We start from the raw sequence: 23,465 nt of genomic DNA, 5'->3' as shown, positions 1-23,465 counted from the left end.
CATCTATTTCATACCAAATTTTTATTTATTATATTTATTTAATTCTCCTTTATTAAAACCCTTTCTCATTGTTCGCACAAGTAATTATTATGGTTTTATACGCTTCCAAAAGTTAGAGTTATAAAAACAATATCCAATATCTAACGTTTATCATCATTCACTGATAATTTATCAGATTTCTGCTTTTTGTTTTGCATTCTTAACGTTAAAACGCGTTATTGTCATGCTAAACCTTTAGGAACATTGCTCGAGAGAAACCGAACACAAATTCTTCAAAAAAAAAGTTTCAATTCAAGTATATATAAAAATACCCCCTTAAAGGAAAAACATAAGAATAATCCGTTTTATTTTAATTATTACATAATGTGTGGATATTTTATACTATATTATGAAAATATTTTTCTGAAAGGGCAATTCAACAATCCCTTATAAAAAATCTTTTTTAATTGTGCTATTATGAAGGTAGAAAATTTGGGGTTTTTTTTTTCTTAATGAATGAATGGTAGTTAATAAAATTGTAGGTGAAGAAAACCGTGGGAAGTAGGAAAAACATAAAGAAGGGTTGGTCAAATGTAGTGGTAAGAGTGATGGAGGAGCATGAGATATGGATCTAAAAGCATTTGTTTAAAGAAAAAATAGGTGGATCTCAAACAAATTATTATTTCTTTAAAAAAAATCATTGTATCGTTCCAGATTTAATATAATGATTTATTTGTAAAAGAAAAATACAAAAATTCATGCAGATCACCGACAAAACTGAGCGAATATTATACAACTATTTTTATCTTATTTTCATAATTCAAAATATGAGTACAGCACGTTTAACTTTATATTACTTCCGATATTGATGTAAGAATAAATCTCGTTTGTAGAACTTTGAAACTTTCTTTTTTAAGTTTTGTAAGAAATTATTTTGTAAGAATTAAGTTAAAACGTAATATTATCTAGTTATACATTATTATGTATCATAATAATTACTTTAAAAGGTATATTAAATTTATTTTTAATTAATTAATAGCATATTACGTTGATAATATATGAAGATTAGGTTCTCGTTGTGATGTAGATTTTTATTTCTTTTGTATCGCATGAATAAGTTGATAGATTTAAAAACTATAGTATAATTTATCATTATTTTTATTCAAATAATAATGCATAATTTTTTAGTGTTAAATTGTTTATTAAACATATGTAATAAATTTTAAAATATTTGTTTGTGCAGTATTTAAATATAATGTTCAAGATATAATGTCCAACTTTTGATTAATTAGAAATTAGTTAGAGTAGACTGATTTACGTAATATTTGTAGATTAATAAGTTTATAGATTCACATAAATAAAAATAAAAAAAATAGAAAGTTAGTTATAATTTGTTACTCCCAAATTTGAGAATAGTGTACAAACAATGACTATTATAAAAAAAAAAAACTAAAAGACAAATGATTTATTATTTATTATTAAGTAAATAAAGAAGTATACCATCAAAAATATATATCGAAGTGGATGGTGTAATAAAATCTAGATTTATATTTATAAGTATATTATATTAATGAAATAAGGAATGGAAATATTTAGCCATATTCAATATACAAATAATATTATATAATAATAGAGTATTACAAAAAATAATTTGGGTAGTAGAACTAGACAAGTCAACCCTCACTTTGTATATATTTTTTCTTAAAAGTAAACGCATAAAAGATTACTTACTTAAAATCAATAATAATTAATATTAAGGGTTACATTTTTTAACTATTTGTATATATTGTTAATCTTTTCTATTTTTGTGTTTTTATATTTATTAAGCAACTTTTTAGTCTTTATTATATAAAAAATGTTCTGTAAATATGGAAAATGTTTTTATTATATAATTGTATCTATGATTTCATAGATATAAATTAAAATATGTTATAACTATTTTTTATATGAATTTAATTATATATTTTTTATTTCATAAAAACTTAAATGTTCCTATTATATGATTATAATATAATAAAAATTAAATAAAAAAGGTTATTTTTACCTATATAGTCTTTTATATTTTTAATTCAAACTTTTGGTAATATTTTTAACAAACTTTTTTATAAGAATTAATTTTTAATTATATTTTATATTTTTATTATAAAAAAGTTGACAAACATGATTTCACATATTTTATTAATTTTAGTTATCTAATACATTTTGATAAATTGAGTTTTTATTCAATTTTATTTATTGTTTAAAATGAGTTTGCATTGTATGAGATGAATTTGTCATTATTTCTCTTATTATTTCTAACTCATTGATCAACTTGCATCTTTCCTCTTCAATATCTTTTAACCCGTATATCAACTATTTTTTAAATAAGAAATAATCGAGTTGACTAATAAGTGGAAGAAAATTGAAAAAGAATGAAATAGAGCTGTTGAATAAATTAGAGAAAAAAAAAGATATAGAAGTAATGATAGTTTCATCTCTAACTAAACTCAAATGACAGGTAGTTAGAAGAAATAAAGGGTATTCTTAAAATTCAACATAAAAAACTTAATCCAGACTTAATAAAAAATAATCAAATTTACATATTAAATAATTAATTAAAATAAAGTATAAATACAATAAATCCTGAAAATAGTTTAATTTTAAATGCTAATTTTTTATTAATGATCATAAAAAAATTCTTTTCAAATATTTTCCCCTTTCCTCTATTTACATAAGAGAAAAATGAGAGGGGTAATTGTGTTATTTGATATTCATTATTTATTTATGTACATTTATATTTTCGTTGTTGGAAATAGAAGCTTTTATTTATATTGATTCTCATTGGAGAATGAAATAATAATTGATGGTACTAATTTGGATGTGTTGGGGCAACTCTGTTTAAGTCTTTTGCAAATATATTAACTTCAACAGAAAAAAAAAATCTTAATAGAGTTTGGTATGCTTTATTTTTACTTTTTCCCTTAAATTAAAACGAGTCAAACATTCATAAATAAAATCTGTTAAAATAATAAGTAACTTGTTTTGTTAGGGTTTCTCAAAGATAATACTTAATAGGATTTTACCTAACTTCAAATCTAGTTCCCGCTTACTTCAAAGCTAATCTGCATTTTTTTTATATTTTATTCTGCCTATAGTTTATTATTACTTAATTTTCTTAAAAATAAATAATTGAATGTTTTATTAAGTGGTTTCTTCTTCAATGCTTTTAGTTATTTTGTTTTGTAATGTCTGAATGTAATTATTTTATATTTTACAAAATATTTGTAAAAAGTAATATAAAGTGATTTCGCAGATAGTAAAATAATATATATATATATATATATATATGAATTTTCTTACTTGAAAAAAATTTGTCATTAATAATCAATTTTAATAATAAAAGATTATTAATCGCCATTTATATATTAATTTATAAAATAAAAAATTATTAATTATTAAAATAATTATTATAAATAAAAAATAATAATTGACACGTAAATTTTAATTAGAAAGTTTTGACTATAAATGGTCATTAAACATCATAAAAAAATAATTTTTAAATTAGTTTAATTAGTAATAAATTTAACGAGTAATTACAATTTTTATTTATAATAGTTATTGTTTTAATTATTATTAATTTTTTATTTTATAAATTAGTATCTCAATTAACAATGACTATAAATTTTTTATTATTTAAAAGTTTTCTTAGGTTTTTTCAATTTTATTTTTTAAATATATTTTTTAAATTAAAATAATTATTTTATCAATTTTATTTTTTAAGCGATTATATTTTTAAATTTAATCATTCTTTTATTTGACATTTTTTTAATTATATTAATTGAATTATCCAAAAATATTTCATTCTCCATAAATTAATTAAAATTCAGTGTGACAAACATAATACTAGAATTTTATGGGCTAAACCCATGTTAAAATCTAACTAATTAATACATGGAATCAAATAGAAGAGGAAGTGAACCCAAAATGCTCTATCATAATCAATTTTCAAGTACAATTATTGATTTATCCTATCACTTGGTTAAGATTTTCAAGTACAAAAATAAAATAAAGCATACTCTTGCTCATAATTCAAAAATACCAACAGATTAAACTCACTTGTGAAATTTTTTAGATTTTAGTCCAAATCAAATACATGTAATAATGATATGGCTCTTATAATTGTTCAACAACGGTTAAAAGAGTCACCAAATAGCATAAACATAGAAAGATATTCATTCATTTTTATTTTTTTTGTATTTCTCACTAAGACTAAATTACGAATCAAACCGAACTATTTTTTTTATATTACTTTTTCTTGTATTATAAAAAATATAGTATTAAGGGGATTATGAAATAGAACATTACGAGTTTTCTTATCATTTAAAATGTCAAAGTCTAACTATCAATGATCCTAAAATCAAGCTTTAATCCATAAACATCCCTTATTCCATAACAAACCATACACGAACTTCTAAGAGAAGATTTAGGAAAATTGAAGAAAAAAGGAAAGACTTATACAAAGAAAAATCTCAAAGTATATTATCTTCATTATCGAAATTTTATATATCAAATATTTGAAAGTTCAATTTTATATCCTCATATTTAATAAATAGCTAACATTTGTACTAAAAGAATATAATTATTAGGTAAGTCAAATAGTTATGATAGATGTTAATTTATGGGTTGGAATTTAGTATAATTTTTTTAGATCGTCTAATTTTTAAGTATTTAATTGATGTATGTGAGAACCCATATAATTTTTGGGCTATTTTAGAAGCATGTTTTTTTTTTTAAATATAAACTTTGGACTTTAGCTTCTTAAAAAAATGTAATGTTTTAGAAGAAAATATTGGTATCTCCTCCCTTCACGAGTCTTTCCTTCCCTTTTCTTTGTTCCCTCTAACAATTTGTCCCTACATGAGTAAAAAGTTTTCTCTTTTAAAAAATAGTTTGCCCCTTATGTGTGTTGTTTCTCAATTATGATGATTACAAATGATTATTATGAAGGAAATATTTATGTTTTTATTTTTAGTTTTATTTTGAATAGATGTAAATATAATATGATTTCATGAAAAGAGGAAAGCTTATTTTGAAAAAACTTAAAAAGTATAATATAAATATATTATAAATGGTTATAATGTGATATCGACATAGAACATGAGTTCTCACCTCTTCCAAAAATACCTTTTTTCTATAGTTATACTCAATAATCATCTTGTGTAACATAAATTTCTTTTTAAGTAACTTATTTTATAACTTTGTTTTGAATATTAACATAGATTTATTTTTAAATAACTCAAATTATAAATTTGTTTTGAATATTAACAGTTGCAATGTGATTTATAGTTTTGAATTGATATTTTTGAATGAAATTAATTTTATTACAAATTTTAGATTTTAGAATAACTTGAGTTATAAAACAACATAAAATATTATTTTGTATTGAATATACCATAACTTAAAAAATCAGTAAAAAACTATTATCATATATAAATTTAAAAAAAAAAGAAGAAGTAGAGCATTCATTAACTTCTTTTTTTCACAATTTTAATGCACATTTGGTTGTTTTGTACAATTTTTTTATGATTATTCACATGCGAATCACAATAATTAACAAAATTATTATTAGAAACATTTTATACATCAATTATTAATCAGTAAAAAAAATCTTTATGTTATATTTGAGTCCATGTAAGATGTGCAAAATCGGTTTTAAAAACTAACTAATGTTATATATTACTAAACTTATTATATCGATTCAAAATTGATATAAAACTTCAACACTTTATATCTACATTGGTGAATAGTGTCCAAAATAGTTAATATAAGGAAAATTTTTGAGTAATGGATATAATTTTAGACAGATAAACTACAATTTAGTTGGTTATATCCAATGTTTTTAGTTTATTTCCTCAAATACAATTTTTTTCAAAACATTATCTAAAATAGATCAATTGTATAATACAATTCTTCATATCAATAAAACTAATAAAGAAATATTTTTATTGATGAAGAGGTATCATATGTGCGACATCATAAATTTGTTTGTTGCACCGAAAAAATATAAAATAAAGTTAATTAAAGGAAAAGAAATCACTATAAAGAGAAAGAAAACGTTGAACAACTAGGGTGACAAAGAAAGATGGGTAGATCTGAAAATTGAAAAACATGCTTCTCAGATCTACCTTTAATTAATAATGTACATCAAAGCAAAATTATTAGAAAGCATATCAAAACATAAAAAAGAATTATTATTCTTATTATCATTATTATTTTTTAATAACACGAACATTAGAAAAAGTATAAAATAAATAAACAAGTGGAGAATCCAGCTCACATAGACACACTAGTATGCTAAGCTTTTTCTAATCAGATTTTGTGCTTAAATTAATCTAGTCACTCTGATATGAAAATAGATCCAAAGGACGTGATTGTAATATTTAAGAAATTGATACAAAGGTGATCAAGTGAAAAATAATCATAATTAGAAAGGTTGCAAATTATAGTTTAATTTTTATAGTAGTAAATCAAGTTTCTATTTTCAAAAAAATAAACTGAAGTTGCTCTTGTATAATGAAATGAATGTATGTATTTACCCATAGACATACGCATATTTTGACACTGTAGATCTGAATTTGAAGTTTTAAAAGAGAACATTTAAAACAAAACAAAAAAAATCCCTAAATTGAGTTATTTCTCCTATATAAAGTATCTAAAATTTAAAATTTGATTTGATTCACTACATCAAATTAAACATATCTTTCTGTTTTACATGGACTAAATATTGAAATATTGAAATCTATTCATCTTAATTTAAATCTTGAAATACGATATAAATAAATATGGTACATATAGATTTAAGTCATATTTTCATTAATTTTTTTGATTAATTTTAGTTATTTATTTCCTTAATTTATTTTAAGTATGTTTTCTTATTAAATTTAAAAAATCTCATATAATGCACGAAAATCTTGGTAGCATACATAACTTATAAAATGAAAAATTTATTATATGCACATTTCCACTAACATAAAGTTCATTTGAAAACAAATATTCCAATATTTAAAATATATTTTAATACCTAAAACATTGACAAGAATTATGTAATTTTTATTTTACAAGTTTATTAATGTCGTTTCAATATTTAAAATATTATTTATTTCAAAAAAATTTCTGAAAGCATAAAAAAATGAATTATGTTTATTTTAACTTTTTCTTTTATAAATTTTAAATTTACTTAAATTTAAGTATATTCACATAGAGATTCGGTATGAGGCAAGTTGTCTTTATTTTTTCCATTTCTTTTAATCTATTATTTTTAAATAAATTATTGGTTCTTTCATCATAGGATGTTAAGATAATAATATTAATTATTATTTTGTTTTATTTCGATTTATTGGTATAGAGAAAAGGCAAGGACATTATAAATATCAAAATAAAAAAAAATATATAGATATTATCCAAAGAAAATACAAACAATTATAATATATGTGATTTAATTACTCCCTCCATCTTACATCATATATGTCTTTTTAGAAAAATAAGTATTACTTATTTTAGTTTTAAAAATAAGTACGTTTGTCAGTTTATCATAATAATATACGTAAATAATATATATGTATTTTTTAAATGGCATACATTATCTGCAATGACAAAAAACATGTGGAGATGCAAATATACTACTACAACCTTAAATAATAGAGAAGATGTTGGAGATGCAAATATACTAAATACTAAATACAGTGACCCCCACAAATTATGATTTGAATGAATAATGGAAGGGTTGCATTTAGAAGAAGATGAAGAAGTGGTTAAGGGGTAATGGAATTGGAATTGAAGACAATGACAGAGAAGAGGTGGGTGCATGCCACAAACACAAGAGGAAATTGGGAAACAAAAGGAGATCTGTGGTTGTGTTTAGATTTGTTCCTTTACAAGCAAAATCCTCTATACAAAATTGATTGCAATCTCAGTTAGTTAGTTAGTTAGGAATCATGTCAAGTGAAGAGTGGGCCAACTGCTAACAAACTGTTATAAAAAACCTTCCTCTTCTCTCCTTCCATAAGAAGGGATTTGACATCTCAACTGCTTTCTTTTCTCTTTCAATTTCAATCCAACTGCTCCTGCATCCAAAAAGCTTTATAATTACAAAATGTTGCTTCACCCAATTTAGTTTCATAGTCTAAAAATAATGAAAACTATTGTTATGGCTACTAAACTCTATTTATGCTCGTTTAAATATTTTGTTCTTTTCATTTTAATCAATTGAAAATCATCACTGTCCATCTGTTCTCTTCCCTTCGAAGTCTCTGTCTGGTCCAAATTATCACTATTTAGAATCCAGGGCCGAAAAACTATATTATTTTTATATTGAGCTATATTATTGTTGTAGACATTTTTTATAGATCTGTCATACATTTTTTTAATTTATTTTCATTTCTAGCTTAATTAGACCGCTTACCTTGTACTACTCTCTTGTAGTTTTTATATTACTTGGTAGCGAGAAAATTTATAAAAATAAAATTTCTTGATTACTACAGGAGACTTGGGAAAACATTGGAATAAAAAAGAAAAGCAGAGTATTCCAGTATCTTTCATAAGGAAATAATAACTTAGTGTAAAATAATACCATTTTCGATTGAATTGCGTTGCTATTTAAAGAAATACAGAGAGAAAAAATGTAAATGATTTTTTCTTCACTCAAAACGCACGCCATTTTCCCAAGGAAATAAGTACTAATATTTCATTGCCTGAATTCGACACACCAAAACTAAGTACTAATATTTCATTGCCTGAATTCGACACACCAAAACTGGACACAGGCAAAAGGAATGGATGATGTATTTAAATCAAAGGAATAAAAAAAATATAAAATCAGGAGTAGTGAAAATAAAATGCAACTTTCATTATACAAATTCCCCCCCGCCCCCCACATCATCCATCCTAACAACGTTCACAGCACCATAAAGTGGTGCAGAATTCAAATTGATTGAACAAAAATTACTTCTGAAAGTGAGTTTGTGGAGATGAGAACGTGGACTTTCAATTATCTACATTTGCAACCTGGGAATTCTCTCCTCCACAACGTACTTGTCATTGTCAGGAAGTTTCATTGAAAATCACGGTTTCAGACAAACAGCTTTAGTGGCATCGAGATGGTTAAGGCGGCAAGTTCCAAGAAGAAATTCAGGGAGCTCTTCACGTGTGTTTCCCTAAACAAGATGATAAGCATGAATTATTTGCGTAAAGAATAGAAAAATCGTTCAAAAGAAAAAATAACAATTGCTTTAACCGGAGATTCTTCCACAAGGTCATTGTAACTAATTACAAGGAAATAAAAATTAACAACATCACTTTACCTGTATTAAAAAAGCCATCTCAATTACCAGATGGTTGAGGTACCCAAGAACAAGACTCACAACACCTCTTGCAACCGTAGATGATCCAATATCAACCCCAAGCTGAATCAATGCCAGGATTTCCAGATAAGAATTACATGAAAGATGATTGGCAGTTAAATTTTTTATGCATCATGCATATCTATTAAGCCCAATTCTTAACTTTGATGATCAATTTTCCTGCGTGTGTATATGTTTTCCGCAGACCAAAGCATACGCATAAACTCAAACAGGCATACACAATATATTTACTTTGATAGTCTTAATTTTCTAACAACTTGCTATTCTACTGTTTTCAACGCAATATTTACCTCCAAATAGTTCTTTCCCTGAAAATAATTGATTTCCAATGCTTGCCCAACTAGGCACGCCTTCTTGCCCACACTCTGCTTTACTATCCATGAACCCTGAAACAGGAATGTCAAGACTTACAATTTACAATCCAAAGGCACAAATGACAAATATAGACATTTTGCCTTCTTAACATGGACTACGCATATTTATAGGGGATCGAAAATTTTAGAATAGAGTTCCTTCAGTGATTATGTGCAATCGAGTAAATCACTGACCCAGGGGGAAACATAACATGTTCTAAAAAATAATGTTACTAGAAAATCTAAATAACTGGATCACAACATGTTCAAGGAATTGGTAAGAGGCATATACAAGGAAAGTAGAGGAAAATGTAATTAACTGGATCACTTGATGAGATTCAATCTCATATGCATTCCTATAACTTCGAAAAAGGGTCGATATATAAGTGTGCTATTAGGCTGCAATTTACCGCACATTTACTCACCTTAGATATGTACGGTATAAGTTTAAATCTTGAATTTCTGAAGGCATCATCGCCCTTAATAAAACTCTCTAGCAAAGGAGCATCTTCCACGGGAGTATTCATCATGTAGTATAGTGCTAGGCTATATGTAGTAGAACCTGGAACCTGGTTCATAGAAACACATAATTAGCGCTGTGCTGAAGTTTATGTCACCACCTAAGCACAAAAAGACTATCAATCACCTGAATGTTTACAATGAAAAAGAACTCGGGCCCTCCTTGTGTTGCATATTTCTGCAACTAACAAAACTTCAGCAAATGGACTTTTCTTTATAATAGAAATCATTAGTTGCTACACGATGGCTGAATATAATTGAAGCCAGGAATAATATAATTAAAGTCAAGATAACATAATCATACGCAATGACCAACCTGCACAATGCTCCCAGGACGGCCACCAAGGTCATCTTCCCTTTTGTCAGATCTCACCCAATCTGCAGCAACCATTTGCATCAAGGTTCCCTTCGCTTTAATCTAGTAATTATTACCAGACATTTGAGATTAGTGATGATGTGCTTGGTTAAACCAAATAAAAAAAAAGGATAACTGCATATGTTGCAGTTAATCTGCAGTTAGTATCTTCCTCAAAGCATCGAAACTAAGTAACATAAAAAGAGAAAACATAATTTAGTGTTTGACCAATAATTAGAAGATCACTGATGTAACAAAATGGAGAAAGAATTGCATGCACAGGCGGGAGCTACCAAGAGCAATCTCCACACAAAAATGGTAATAAGTTGTAGCTACCTTCAGGCGGTCATCAAGATAATTTTCTCCACGTATCAGGAAAGTAGAAGGATCTGCTTCAGTCAAGCTGCAAGGTAATGTACAAGTAGGATCTTGTGGAAGAGTGGATCCGTATGAGCATGTGATACTACTGTCTTCCCTGACCATCTCTTGTAAATCAACATAACCCCTTTTCTGAACTGCAACAGAATCTCTAGACATTGTAAATCAACGAAAAAAAATCATGGCTAATCATAATCTGCAATCAAAGAGGATAAAAATCACCTGCAAGATCATGCAATCTTTTTACAAAGTTAGCAGCAGTTGAAAACTTCTGATGACGAAGGTCCTGAAATTCCCATCACAGCAGGACATGGAAAGGCCCAAGTCAAGCAAAATATGAAGTTTGACCAAATTTCCAATGCAAAATTATTAAAGAATAACATGAGATGAGTAGTCCAGCATCATAAAGATGCTGATAAGTAAATATGCCCAGATGCAGCCCCACCTTTGAATGTACTATCTTGGAATGCCATGGGCAGTGATGAACATGATTGCACTGAGCACCCAATGGGCTTGACAGTATAAAATGTAAAGTTTTAGGGCTATATGAAAACTGTATAAAATTAAAGTATGCCTAAATACAGCTAAATACAGCTTGCTTTCAATTGAAGCTCTTGGACGTTGGAGTGTCACCAGCAATGGATGAACATGCTTACAGTGAGCATCCGAAAATTTTCAAGAAGCTAAAAAGAGAAAATCGCTAGACTATATGAAAAACATATAAAACTATATGTAAACTATCTAGGAAGAAGCACAAAATTATAGGAGCATACAGTAAAAGGAAGGGGCCGAATTGCACAGTTGATCAGCCTTAAAAGGTAAGCATTTGATTAGAAGGCCTACTATTGTGAATAACTTAGTAAACCACTCCAATATCTAAAGGATCAGGAATTCGAGATTATCTTTAACTGTTGAAACTTGTAATTTCAAGTCAATAATATTTCCAAATTATACATAGTTCATCTGATATAGTGGTTATTCCATTAATGTGATGGCTAAGGCACGTGTAGGAGGGTTTTTAAGAGGATGGAATGGCATCGCAAGGTTAGAAATGAAATCAAATATAACAATACACTCCGATGTTTGATTGCTTAAAAAGTTTAATGAAGGAGGGGAATTTAATTCATGACATTCCCTCCCTCAACCCCCCTCTATCAACCCCTCCCCCTCCTCATGAGGAGCGAAAAGTCAGGACTTCAAGTGGCATGGGAGCTAATAGGAGGCCCCATTGCCATTCTATTCCTTTTCTTAATAAAAATCCCAAACAAACTTTGTTTAAACTGTTATTTCATTCCTCTCTGCTTCGGCCCTTGCCATGTTTCCAAACATAGCCCTAGAGAATGTTGTCCGTTGCAGATGTCTACTTTATTCATTTAAAAGATGAAATTCCAAAATAATTTACATTATTCTAAAAAGTTTCAAGCCATTAGACCATATAAAAGACTCTTAAACATATAGTTGGGTGTCTTAAGATTTATGGATTCTGGAGCAAATAACTCCTTGACTGTTTACATAAACTTAAGTCTTTCAAAATGTTCAAAACTAAATCGGTGTCTATTAACTAATGGGAAAAGTAACTTATCCCTCTAATGAAAAACAGATATAATAAATGACAATTAAAAGCCATGCAGTGATTGATAGTTAAAAACTAAATATTATAGGAAATGTCTTAAGAGAAATCCCTAAATATTAAACGTCAAGACAAAGACTACCTTAAAACAGCAAATTGTTCACTTAATTTCTGTGCAATGAAAACAAATATTTCAACTATCGTTATTACCTGAGACCTTTGGTGACTACATTCAGTCATCCACCCATTTTCTGACTCGTCATAGTCTGATGGCTCTGGAACATCATAGAACTCATCATCAGCATCATTTAGAGTGACAAGGCTTGCATGCTCTGATTGCGTTTGATCTACTTCCCCAACTGAATTATCACGATTGTTCTCATCTGCCTGAATTTCGGTATCAGAATTGGTGATGCCCCCTTCCTTTCCATGAAGCCCACTCTTTGTCGTCAACTCTCCAGATGAATAATCAGAAGAAGAACAATTCCCTAGTCTAGCTTTAAATAACTCCCGTAATGCTGCAAGTATATAAGAAACTGGTAAATAAAATACAAACTAGAATATTAAATCTTCTTATTAAAAATGTTAACAACTAGCAATGTATAATAAATGTTGGCCAGCAGGAAAATAATTGAGTTCAATAATGAAAACTTCTGAACAAAATAAGACTACCAGCAACTCTCCCGAGCATTCGAATGGTTATGGAATGTGCTGATGAAGATTTAAGATAAGATCTCCAGCATTTCCAATCAATAGCAAGCATATGCTTTACAACTGATTGCTTTCCTTTGTTCACCGGTGATATAACATACCCTCCACCTACAAAAGAATACAAGTTATCATCCTTCAACTACTCTAGCCTACACTTCTACAAAACTTTCTACCTAGCAATTTTCATATGCCGAATAAACAATACCAGAAATCCTCTATACATGAATTAGATATTACAATGACAATAGTGAGGGAGAATGATTTTAGAATCAGTGACAGCTCTACTATTTTAATTTCAGATCAGAATAAAGATGATAAAAAGCAAAGAACATTATGATTCCAAATTACCATCTTTAAGTTTCACAGTATCATTTATTTTGAGGTAAAGTACAAGGCAAATAGAATAATGGAAAAGAAATATTTACTATTTCTACAGTTTAAGCATACATTACTTTTAAGGCAAGCACGCACATAGCCTTTCTGGGGAGGGCACTTCTTATGAAACACGGAATGATAAAGAATAACTGTGACAAAGAAAACCAAAGAAGTTACTTCCATTCAGAATGTGTGTATGTGTGTGTGAAAATTTTCTTCCATAATTCACTACTACCATATGTCCCATCGTCTTCCCTCCTCCAATAACGCCGCAACAAGAGATCTCTTCGTTGCATTCCCCTGTAAAACATGTATGAAAAATTGAAACTTTTATTCTAAATAGACTGGTAGAACCTTGGGACGAGTAGTGGTACAATGATTGGCACTAAAGGCTTGGGTCTTTACCAAGGCAACCAATCACTAAATAGCTGTTTGTGAATAATGTCTGTGTGACCATCCAAGTGCTCCACCACATTCCCCTTGTAGAAACAAAAATCCCACCTGCATGCCAACAATTAATGTCTTTTAAGGACAATAGTAACAACTTCCATACTAAATATTACTAAAGCAATGTTGGTTTATAAAATTGTATCATAATCAAATTGCTTACTACTACAAATTAAACGTTTTTCTATTTGCAGTTCATTTAATTTTTTCTTTTCAATGGAAGAACCCTATTTCACCTAGGCCTATTGCCATGATCATTAGACATAAAATGATACGATCTGTGCTCAATGTCCAGTTAAAAATTCTGCACGATCTTGTTACAGAATTTAGTAAAGATAAACTTGTTGATGGAATTTGGAGCCCTTTCTCACGTAATTCACAGGTTTTGGGGGAGAGTAAAGTGGGGAAGGCAATCTGACAATATGCAAGTGTGCTGTTATTTTGTTTGGTATTTATGACTGGTGTCATGAGCTTGATGAATTTTTGTTTCACCTGTGTTGGATAAAGTAGTCTTTTAATATAGTTATGACGATTAATTAATGCTTGCGTACCCTAGATGGGACATAAGAGGGACTAGTAAGCTTTATTTGGATTATAATCGTTTCTTTGCTCTAGTTTTTATTTGCTTGGCTTTTATACACTTTTCATTCTCTTGTAACGTCATAATTCCTTCTACATCCAATCACCGAATCTTAAGAATAACAATGATGATACAGTAAAATTTGATAGAAGTAACATGTCAATATGTTGTGATGATGAAATGCTACTTAAATCTATTTAAAAACAAAGTCGATGAGGAAAAATAAGAATGTCTTGCTAATAAAACAATGCCTCTGCTGGAAGACCACAATGCAACTAATGAACTTACTCTGATCTCGAAGGGCCAAGAGACATAAGAGTCTGGAAAATGGCTTCTGAAGTTCCATCAACCACACCAACAGCCATTATTGCAGGGTGATCATCCCATTTCTGGAGAAAGGACCATATTAAAAAAAAAAAATCATATTTCTACTCCAAATATAAAAAATAGTTACTGAGATCAAATTCTGCCAACCTTCCCACCAGAATCCCTGTCTTTTGCTTCCTTGAATAGTCGTAAACCTTCATTATGCAACCATAAAATCATTCATACCACTATTAGCCAGCTCTAGTACTTATGTGAAATTTTAAAACATCTTTTACAAAACAATGACAACTCAAACAGCAGAAATAGAAACAAACATTTACCGTTTTGGCAGCCAAAGATTGTCCACGGTGAAGGGGCAATAACATCAGCAGAAGAAAGAGTCCAGTCGACAGAATTTGGGTGACTTCTACTGGAACACCCACTGAGTCTGAAAGGATGGTACCGTAAAAATAATCAAAAGATCAAGCATCAGCTATATCACCAAAACAGCTTAAACAACTGAGAATTTAAACAACTTGGAATTTTTTTATTGCAGTATAAATTAATCAGAGATCACATATACAAAATTAGATCACTCTACCTAAAGGATTGCCATCTCCTCTTAGAACAACCTACAGCATCATCTCCTCCATCGGGCGCACCCTATAAAGTTCACATTAATAACCTAATCCTTCATTTGAAACAGTTCCACCTCAGGCTTAAAACATTTCAGATCGCATACCTTTAACGATGCTTCATGGAAAGACTGAATCCACCTCGCCGCTTCTTCAGGACGGCTTGCTCCTAACTGCACAACACTCGCACTTAGCAATTCAACGGCATAACTTCAAATACAAAACTCGACATCCTAAACATAACAGCGACCTCACCTTTAACTGATCATTGTGATTTGAAGTGTTATAGAGAGTAAAAATGAAAAACACCTGCAATCAGCACAACGAATGAGCATCGTGCACCAGCAGCATCGGTTACAACACATAATCAAAGACACTAGAAAAACCGAAAGAGTGCAATACTTTTCTGTTAACGCTCTCCCTCCCGTTATCCATGACTCGAATGCAGGAATCTACAATCGCACTTCTAACAGGATCCTGCGAAGAAAATTCCAGAGAAAGAGTTTCACATGTCACACTCGATCAAGCAGAACGAAAACGATTAATCCAGAAACTTCTCCACCTTCATTCGCAACGAATCGACGCAACTTGAATTCAAAAAAGAAAAAAAGAATCGGAAAAATAAATTAAAAAAAAGGAACAACAAAGAACCTGGTTATTAGAAAGAGGAACGGATTTGAAGCTGCGGAGAAGGTTACCGTCGAGGACGAAGTAACGCTTCCGCGAGAACTGAAGTCCAATACGGTTGAAGCGTATGAGGTACAACCAGCCTTCCATTCTGCTAGTAGCATCGCTCTGCGACGCCGATGCAGCGGCACTACTTCCCATTCTCTTCCCTCTCCAATTCACTTGTCACCGTTCACCATTCACCATTCATCTAACCAATGATTGCACTACACACGCGAGCGCGATTGGAGGTATGAAAATCAGAAAAGCGATGGAAAATGGATGAGGTTTTGAAGTGAATATGCAAGTGCGATCCGAATGCTGTAAGCGGAACTGCGGCGAGTGACAGAATGTAGTTGCAACCACTAAATGTAATTGAAATTGTAATGTAAATGTCTGTGTTTCTCTCTCTTGGGGATGGCTGTTCTGTTCCGTGTGGTGTGTGTGCGCTGTGCTGTGTTGTTTGCCTTGGGTGTAACTCTATTGTGTTGCATATGAGACAAAGATTGCCTGTCAAGTTAATTTCAGAACCATTTCAATGACGCTATTGCCCTCCGCCCTCTCATTGCTCATTCCTTCCCTACTACTCTTCCCTTTAAATTATTCTTTTCTTCCCAACACAATAACAATGCTTTCGTCGGATTAATAAAAAAATACCAACCCACACAAATGGAAAAACCTGCTTTAATTCATTTTCTATTTCTCAAGCGTTTTCTGGTGAGGTGAGAACTGGACTTGGAGGTCACTCACACTCTCATCTGCTCAAGAAACCGTATCCTAATTTAATATACTTTTCTTTAGATTTAGGGAGGAAAAAATTTTTGACACCATTTGACGATAATTTAACAATTTGTATAAGAATAAAATAGTCTTAACAAAAATTAATTTTTATATTTTAAATAAAAAAGTAAATAATTGTAAGAAATAAGATCAAAATAATAATAAAAGAAAGAACGGTGTTAAAATACTAATGTCCTTATTTTACTTATTTTATATCTGCTTTAGAGAAAAAGTGTAACTTATAATTGGAGGGAAAAACTGAACGGTATTTTTTTGAAAACTAAAATGTTATGTATTATTAGTATAAAAGATACTATTTAATAAAAACTCTATTCAATATAAATTTTAATAAAATTATGATTAAATTTACATGACACAATAGTTTTGTGGCCAGATGAGATGACATGAAATAATTAGTTCAATGAATACTTACTCTGTAACTTTCCTTTTTCTAAAAAGGACTTTGTTAACCTAGCGAACAAAAGTGATTGCTAAGTAGTCCTTTTCAAGCTTCATTTTTTGACTTTAATATGGAATATAATCAGTTTTTGTATTTTAAAAGAAAAAGATATTTAAACCAAGTAAAATAGCAAACAGGTTAATCTACTGACGAAAGGGTTCCTGACCGTTTATTTTAAAGTTAGGTAAGTTTAATAAAAGAATAGTTAAAGTATGAAATATAACTAAAATACGTGTTTAAATATGGCCAATTGACTTCGTCAACGCGGAAGTTTCTTCCTTCTTCATTTGGGAACGTTAATGGAAGTGATTATTATTATTTTCAACGCTTCTTTTACAGCTGTAGCCTATATTGTATGATAGCTTATAGTGATAAATCACATACACCTACACGATATACGTTTATCACGCTATTTTATTTTAATAATTAAAAATATATATTTATACTGATTTTAATTTTAAATATATTAAATAAAATTTATTTTTTTATGTTTCAGAGTAACAAAAGTTGTAAATCGTTTAAAAGTTAATGTTAACTACAATTTATCATATTATATTTTATTTTTTGTTACTTATATATTATAGATCCAAGATTTCTTATAGGTACAAAGATAATATATAATTTCTCAATACTTAATAAAGAGTATAAAAAGTACATAAAATCATCTTGTAGTAGGAATGGAGGAGACAAAATTAATGTTTGAAAGAAAAGAAGATAAATACCAGTGATAATCGAAAATGCATTTAATTAAAAATTATATTTATTAGTTATCGAATGATCAAAAATTATTTTATTAAATTAAAATTTGTCCTTATTAGTGACTGAATTAGAGACAGAAAATTCGGTTATTAAATTGGTTTTTGATGCTTGAAAGTAATTAAAGTTTCGGTGATCAATTAGCAATCAAAATTTCAGTAATAATTTAGCGATCGAAATTATTTCAATAGCAGTTTAGCGATCTATTTTAAAACTTATGACTAATTATTTTGTGATTAGGATTTTTGTTATTTTTTTATTTTACTTATTTAACAACTAATTTCGTCAATGGTTAAAAGGTTTTTTTTTTTTTTGTAGTTACAATTTTTCAAGATTGAAGATGTATAAAACTATAATATATGGATATTTTTTATGTAAAATCATTTACATGTATAGTGAAGTTACTTTTAAAGAATTGGATAGGATCACATGATAGAAAAATTAAAATGGATTTTAAATTACAAATGCAATTTTTTTCATTTTTTTTCATCGCTATGAATCGGTTAATTGAACTTGGCTAATTTCTACCGTTTATTATATTTAAAATGCGAGGTGTGTTTCAAAAGGTACATATCCTTTGAGTTATGCTATGAGCCAAATTTATGCACCATATGAAGGATAGTGAAACAATAGTTATCCTCCTAAGTCATATAAACAGTGGTGAGTCTATTTGTTGTAGTGATTTATTATGCTAGAATAAAAGAACAATGTGACCTAGATATAAACCACGTACGCAAATGCAGGTTGTGTATGTTTTTATTCTAATGGTTAGTGGTGAACCAAAACTCAACTTAAATCTGAAAAGGTGTTCGTGTTTTATACGTTAACGAGTGATTTTGTTTTCTTTTTCTTTTTCTTTTTGCAGTGCGTGGAAATTTTAAAATACTAATAAATGGAAAATATAAAATGACATGTTTGTAAATCTATGTTTTTATAAAATGTTCTAAACATAACAAATATGTAATTCTTAGTTTTGGGATCAATGGTAAAAAAACTATACTTTTATAGTTCATTTTTTTAACCTGTCTGGAAGAGTTATTCTAAATATGTATTCATTCTATTTTCAGCTTGTTTTTCTTATATTAATATATGTTTAAACTATTGACTATAGAGAGCTTAGTTATCAAATAAGTGATTTTGCACCTTAATTAAAGATGAAGTAATAAGAAATTATGTATGATTGAAACCTTAGATGGAGAATACTTAAATATAAAAAAGACCAACAACATTGACTTTAAGTACATATTCAATTTTAAACAAAATTAATTTTAAATAAATTTTGTTTTTCATATCTAAAATATAAATATAAGATTCCAAATTCTAAACCAAGCCTACAAAATAATATAGACATGCGTTCAATTTCTTTTCGTTATAATTCTCTTTCTAATTATATCATTATATGTTCCACCCTTTAACGTTTTTTTTTTCTTCGTATCCATCTCCCAATATTTCATCAAAAATATTATTAAAGTAAAGGTTTACTTATTCCAATATATAAATAAGTACGTAAATTTTTAAGATAATTTCGTTGACTAATTGAATCAGTGCAAATTATGCAAAGGATTAAATTTGATTTTTTACTAATAATATAGTGTTAACTTTAACTCTCTTAAACTTTTTGCTGAAATTTTTCTGTGTTAAATATGTTAAAGCCATTCTGTTATATATTTTGTTGAATTTTAATATATTTTTGAAATTACCAAAGATTTTTTTTTCCTATGCAAATTAAGATTATCTATTTTATGGCAATTGGAATTTTGTTGACCCATTTTATTTAGTCTTTGCTTATGTTATATTGTGTTAAGCACTTTACTAATCTAAACGATCAACTTTACGTAAAAGTTAATAAAAAAAAATCAAGAAAGAGTCCTTTAATCCAACCACATATCACAATCCTCTTATAATAAGACTAAAACGTATTGATCAGTAAATCTCAATTACATAATTAACATAAATTACTTACCTAAGTCATTGCTTTTAAAAATATTAAATTAACATAATAATTATACACTCAATAAATTAATTGTCAGAAGAAATTAAAGGATTATACATCTTTAGAATTTTTTTACTACCTTATTTCTATTTGAGTTGGATATACGATAAATAATTGACTATAATACTACTTTTTACTATGATAAATTATGGAAATTAATTACTTTTTAAGTATCAGTTATTCATATAATAGATATGATATCATTTTCAACATAAAATCTTAAAATTTAATGCTTATGGTCTTTCATTTTTTATGTATCACTTAACTTTTATGCAGTATTAATAGACGTGTAAGGATTAAGGAAGGTATTGATAACATTACTAAGGCTTGTGATTTTTTAATGCATGCTTCTATAGATGTTTGAGTATTGAGTACTTACTTTTTCAACTTTTTCAAGAAAGGTGAGATCTCATTATTAGATTATTGTTCAAACGCCATTAATTAAGTAGTATATATAATGAAGTAAAAGTTTACCTCACAGGACGGTTTGTAGAGTTAAGTTTGATTTATACTTGAAATTTTAAAATTGTATTAGAATTTATCTTAGATCTAATTTTATATTACTTTATTTTTTATAAATGCATAAGTTCATTTTAATTTATGTATAAATTATAATAAAATTTATTTTTTTTATTTTAAAAAAAATGTATAAATTTGTGAATACATAAAGCTGTCATCCCCATCTATATTTGTTTGATAATTTGTCATAATTTTCCTCGGTTTGTCGCTATTCCTGTAAATTATTGTTTTATTTGGTTCGTTAGTTTTTCCTCGCTACTTGCTTCCAAATCTTCCACTGATTGCAATATTTTTAAAATTTACTCGCTATAAAGTTTTTGGTGAATCCTCTGCATGTGCTGAATGCATTTCTTAGTTAATCCCTTGTAAATTTCTGGCCAACATGTCCAACTAATTTATGTGTCCTCATAAGTAATCATCAATTTTGCCCAAACTATTAATTTTGTACCAAATCTACCGTATTAAACTAAATGTCAATAAAGTAATAAATTTAAATATAAATTTGAGAGTCTCGTATTCACTACAAACTATAAACGAGTGAGATAAAGAGAAAAATCTTTAACCTAATTAATATTATTGGAGAGGTTAAGTTAATTAGCCATATAATACTAATTTACAAGTAAATCTTATTTAAAAAAAGTTAGTTTTGTGAGATTAAATTAAATTTAGTTTATTTTTTAATATGGTATAAGAGTAATTTAAAAGTCTATGTAAACCTTTCATACCATCCATTATCATATCATCCACGCATATCTAATCTTATACATCTGAATTTATTTAAGGATTAAATATGTTTTTGATCTGTTAACTTTTTATTTAAAATTAAAATTAATCTCTGTTTAAAATTTTGGTTCAATTTAGTCTCTTAATCTTAGAAATGTGTGAATTTAGTTCTTTTAACCAAATTTTGTTAAGTTTATTGGACAGTTCAAATGTGTTTCATTATAGTATTTGAGTTGTTTACACCGTTAGACACATTTTCGCTTCAATGTTAACTGAAAAATTAGTTTGAAACGTCAATTAAACTTGGCAAAATTTGGTTAAAAGAACTAAATCTATACATTTCTAAAAATGTAAGACTAAATTAGTCAAAAATTTTAAAAATGAACTAATTATAGTTTTCATTAAAAAATACTGTGCCAAAAACATATTTAACCCTTTATTTAAAAATTATAAAATTTAATCTAAAATAAAACTTGCAAGTGAGAAATGTCTTACAAAATCAAACTATTGAATGTTGTAAAAATCCAAACTTTTGTCTTACAATACCATAAGTATCAATATGTTTGAAAAAGAAAATGCAAATATGCAATAAAGCGAGGGTAGTAAAGAAAATTGTGATGGGCTTCATCCAGCAGAGGTTGGTTAGTTGACGATGTTGTTGATAGTTGGAATGCATGAATTCTTTATCTTATCATCATTGATAATAAAAAAGAGAGCAGTACATTAATTGGTTACAATTGCAATGACTTTTTTCTTCTGTTAGGTGTAGGATTTATGGAAGAAGACAAAAGTTTTGAAATATAAGCATAGATCTAATACTCGTGCCACGATCCAAGCTCTCTCACCAAGGCCCTTCAACTTTATTCTTCTTGTTTTCATATGCAACATTTTAACCAAAGACTATAAAATTTAAGTGTGAGTCTATACTTGTAAAAAAACAAAATTAAACGATATATAAAACATAATGATATTTCAACTTTTTTTTTTATAATTTTTAACCTACCATTCTAATCACTCTTAGATCATCACATCATACCACTAAAAAATCAAAATAGATAATTAAAGAGTGATTGAGGCGATGGATTAAAAGTGAGTCAAAATATCATTATCCATATATAAAAGGAAATACTCATGAATCTATTGTCCTATTATCTTAAAGTTTTGGATTAAGGGTGTGTTGTAGAATAACCTAGTTGTCATTTGTGTTGAAAAAGTATAATAAAATGATATTTAGATAAATTGTAATTAATTTTAAATTTTTTTATGACGAAAAAAATTATTAATAATATTTATTATTTGAAAAAATAAATATTATAATATAATTGATTTGAAAAATTAATGGTAGGGATTTCACAAATGGATTAGGTTTCATGCATGAAAGGTTAATGAAATTGGAATCGGTTCCAAGTAAAAGAGAACTCGTTCCATTTGACTTTTTGAATAACATATCCGGTTTCAATAAAAACAAATTTAGTTCCATCACCATCAAGAATTACTCCTCATTACATACCTTGAGCAGCGTTATATCTTGGATTGTTTATTATAATAAAATAACGAAAGTATAATAGTAAAATGCTAACCATCATTCTCTAATCTCATATGGGATGCAAGATGCACAATTGAGCATGATCCTGCAAATCAACGACTTGTCTCACTCTTCATTCCACGAAAAAGAGCACCAAAAATATTTTAAAATTATCACTTCCTATCATGTTTGAATAGTAATTAATTTCAAAAGAACAAAGTCTAAAAGTAGTGTCAAATATCTTATATCTATAAAACTAATGTTATATATATAGAACCACAATATCTCAATTACTATAACTTTTATGAATATATATATATATATATATATATATATATATATATATATATATATATATATATATATATATATATATAAATCTATCAATGTATACGAGGAATGCACACTAATTTATCAACGTTATAATTTTTTTTAAG

General features: G+C 27.9%; 1 protein-coding gene across 1 annotated transcript; it reads right to left on the bottom strand.

Annotated features, from left to right (window-relative positions):
* Positions 1 to 8,713: 8,713 nt before the first annotated feature.
* LOC114185046 (protein ENHANCED DISEASE RESISTANCE 2-like) lies at positions 8,714 to 16,756 on the bottom strand. The gene is made up of 21 exons (XM_028072541.1): positions 16,258 to 16,756; positions 16,009 to 16,083; positions 15,862 to 15,915; positions 15,714 to 15,779; positions 15,573 to 15,634; positions 15,313 to 15,419; positions 15,140 to 15,186; positions 14,954 to 15,054; positions 14,044 to 14,139; positions 13,874 to 13,938; positions 13,716 to 13,787; positions 13,225 to 13,371; positions 12,763 to 13,070; positions 11,205 to 11,268; positions 10,941 to 11,119; positions 10,566 to 10,667; positions 10,377 to 10,427; positions 10,156 to 10,299; positions 9,668 to 9,763; positions 9,318 to 9,419; positions 8,714 to 9,170 (listed from the first exon to the last, which is right to left on the bottom strand). The coding sequence occupies exons 1-21, from the start codon at positions 16,432 to 16,434 to the stop codon at positions 9,078 to 9,080; spliced, it is 2,208 nt and encodes a 735-aa protein (XP_027928342.1). The 5' UTR covers positions 16,435 to 16,756; the 3' UTR covers positions 8,714 to 9,077.
* Between the last annotated feature and the right edge of the window lie 6,709 nt (positions 16,757 to 23,465).

Source organism: Vigna unguiculata, chromosome 5 (assembly GCF_004118075.2).
Source record: "Vigna unguiculata cultivar IT97K-499-35 chromosome 5, ASM411807v1, whole genome shotgun sequence".
Classification (NCBI taxonomy): Eukaryota; Viridiplantae; Streptophyta; class Magnoliopsida; order Fabales; family Fabaceae; genus Vigna; species Vigna unguiculata.
This window is presented reverse-complemented; position numbering and strand designations above follow the sequence as displayed.